At 68.7% G+C, this 2,709-nt stretch overlaps 1 protein-coding gene across 2 annotated transcripts in view; it reads left to right on the forward strand.

Annotated features, from left to right (window-relative positions):
- The first annotated feature begins 223 nt into the window (after nt 1-223).
- GPC4 (glypican 4) overlaps nt 224-2,709 on the forward strand; it is a 133,715-nt gene continuing 131,229 nt past the window's right edge. The window contains exon 1 of one of the 2 annotated variants that reach the window (XM_051968695.1): nt 224-477. In XM_051968695.1, coding sequence (XP_051824655.1) covers nt 318-477 — 160 coding nt within the window. In that variant the 5' untranslated portion in view covers nt 224-317. Of the gene's footprint in view, nt 478-934; nt 1,766-2,709 lie in introns of those variants that run through there. The other variant, XM_051968694.1, reaches the window with a different exon arrangement.

Below are 2,709 nucleotides of genomic sequence, written 5' to 3' on the forward strand. Positions count from 1 at the left end.
CTCTCTTTTACCTCCTCCGCCGCCGCCGCCTCCTCTAGCGGCCGTGCGAACAACTTCGCGGAGCCCAAAGGTCAGGGCCCGCCGCCCGGGAGCCGCGACTCTCGAGCTCCAGCCGCCGCCCGCCCGGGAGGCGCTTGGGCATCTCGGAGCGACGCTCACTGCCCGTCCGTCCGTCCGACGCCCGGCCGCCGGCCGCCCCGTGCGCCCCCGAGCCCGGACCGCTCGGCCCGCGCCGCGTTCCCCGTGCGGTGCCGTGCCCCCGGCCGTGCTCCGCTCTGTCCCCCTCCCGGCTCCCCAGCCATCGCCCGCTCCCAGCCATGGCCCGGCTGCCCCTCCCGTCGCTGCTCTGCACGCTGGCCGCCCTCAGCCTCAGCCTCCTGGCCGCCGAGCTCAAATCGAAAAGTTGCCTGGAAGTGCTTCAGGTCTACGTCTCCAAGGGCTTCAACAAAAACGATGCGCCCAGTAACGAGATCAACGGTGAGTCGGAGGGGGGTGGGGGGAGGGAAGCAGGCAGCCCGGCGGGGACGGAGCCCCGGGACCGAGTCGCCGGCGGGGCCCGGAGCGCCCGGGACTGCGCCCGTCCCGCGGGCACACCCACACACCGGCCTCAGGTGAGGCGGCCAGAAGAAACCCGAACCGCAGGGCGGGCGGCTGGCTTGCCCCCCAAACCCCCTCTCTTCTCCCCCCCCCCCCCCCGGCTCGGCTCGCCCACCCGCCCGCCGGCCGGGACCCGCGGGGGATTCCTGAACACACTCCCAGCCCCGCTCCTTAGCCCCCGGAAAACTCTTGCGCGAGTGGGGTTTTCCTCCCCCCCCCCCCCGCCCTCTCCCCCTCCGCCTCCCCCTTCCCCTCCCCGCCCCGGCCCGGCAGTGGGCTCGGCCAAGTTTGCTGAGCGTCGTCGCCGCCGCCGCCGCAGCCGCCGCCGCCGCCGCCGCCGCACACTGGCCAGTCAATCAGGAGCAGGGCCGAGCGGAGGCGGGCCGGGCCGGGCCGAGCCGAGAGGGGGGAGCTGCGGGAGCTGAGCGCAGAGCAGAGCTGAGCAGAGCTGAGCAGAGCTGAGCAGAGCTGAGCAGAGCTGAGCAGAGCTGAGCACACTGAGCAGAGCACAGCGAGGCAGAGCGGAGCAGGGCAGGGCACCGGGAGCAGGGCACGGCTGAGCTTAGCTGCGCAGCCCAGCCCAGCCGACGCCGAGCCGAGCCGGCGGCCGCGACGCCTGCGAGGGCGAGGACGAGGACGAGCCGCGCGCACGGCAGCCAGCCTCCCTCCGACCGGCCCCCCTTCCCTCCTTCTCTCTTTTACCTCCTCCGCCGCCGCCGCCTCCTCTAGCGGCCGTGCGAACAACTTCGCGGAGCCCAAAGGTCAGGGCCCGCCGCCCGGGAGCCGCGACTCTCGAGCTCCAGCCGCCGCCCGCCCGGGAGGCGCTTGGGCATCTCGGAGCGACGCTCACTGCCCGTCCGTCCGTCCGACGCCCGGCCGCCGGCCGCCCCGTGCGCCCCCGAGCCCGGACCGCTCGGCCCGCGCCGCGTTCCCCGTGCGGTGCCGTGCCCCCGGCCGTGCTCCGCTCTGTCCCCCTCCCGGCTCCCCAGCCATCGCCCGCTCCCAGCCATGGCCCGGCTGCCCCTCCCGTCGCTGCTCTGCACGCTGGCCGCCCTCAGCCTCAGCCTCCTGGCCGCCGAGCTCAAATCGAAAAGTTGCCTGGAAGTGCTTCAGGTCTACGTCTCCAAGGGCTTCAACAAAAACGATGCGCCCAGTAACGAGATCAACGGTGAGTCGGAGGGGGGTGGGGGGAGGGAAGCAGGCAGCCCGGCGGGGACGGAGCCCCGGGACCGAGTCGCCGGCGGGGCCCGGAGCGCCCGGGACTGCGCCCGTCCCGCGGGCACACCCACACACCGGCCTCAGGTGAGGCGGCCAGAAGAAACCCGAACCGCAGGGCGGGCGGCTGGCTTGCCCCCCAAACCCCCTCTCTTCCCCCCCCCCCCGGCTCGGCTCGCCCACCCGCCCGCCGGCCGGGACCCGCGGGGGATTCCTGAACACACTCCCAGCCCCGCTCCTTAGCCCCCGGAAAACTCTTGCGCGAGTGGGGTTTTCCTCCCCCCCCCCGGCCCCCCGCCAATGTTCCAGGGTCCCGGACTTGTCCAACCTTTACCGGGCTGACCGCTCCGTTGTAAGGAGGTGACGAGGGGGAGAAAGGGATCGGGGGCCGGGGGTCGGGAAAGACCCAAACCCGAGTGGGTTTGTGTAGCACACGTGTGCCAAACTTGTAATTTGAATTGATTTTCTTTTTCCAAACCCTCTTCCCGGCTTGCCGCTCTCCCAGTACTACTGGACTCCTTAGGGCTTTTAGTGGCTGCTGAAGCTTTAGAAGTTGTCTTCAAAACAAAAACACCCGCCCCCTGCAGCCCCTCACTTGGGGGGGGGGAGGTCTGAAGAGATTTTTCTGGAAGGTATTTGGTATTTTTTTTTTCTCACTTAACCTTAGGGTTAATTGCACATTCAATTTACAGGCCTTTGAAAGGACTGATTACCCACCGGAAATCTTAAACTCTGTTTGGAGAGCGTCTTGCAAATGAAAGAGGGCTAAACTGGTGGAAAAATTATCACATTCTTTGAACTGTAGGTGTTGGAGAATGGGGCAGACACCTCTGCTGGGGACCGTTGGCAAAATTCATTCTTTTGTTAAATGATTTGGGGAAGAGTCTCCTTTCTCTG

This window comes from Antechinus flavipes, chromosome X, assembly GCF_016432865.1.
Source record: "Antechinus flavipes isolate AdamAnt ecotype Samford, QLD, Australia chromosome X, AdamAnt_v2, whole genome shotgun sequence".
Taxonomy (NCBI): Eukaryota; Metazoa; Chordata; class Mammalia; order Dasyuromorphia; family Dasyuridae; genus Antechinus; species Antechinus flavipes.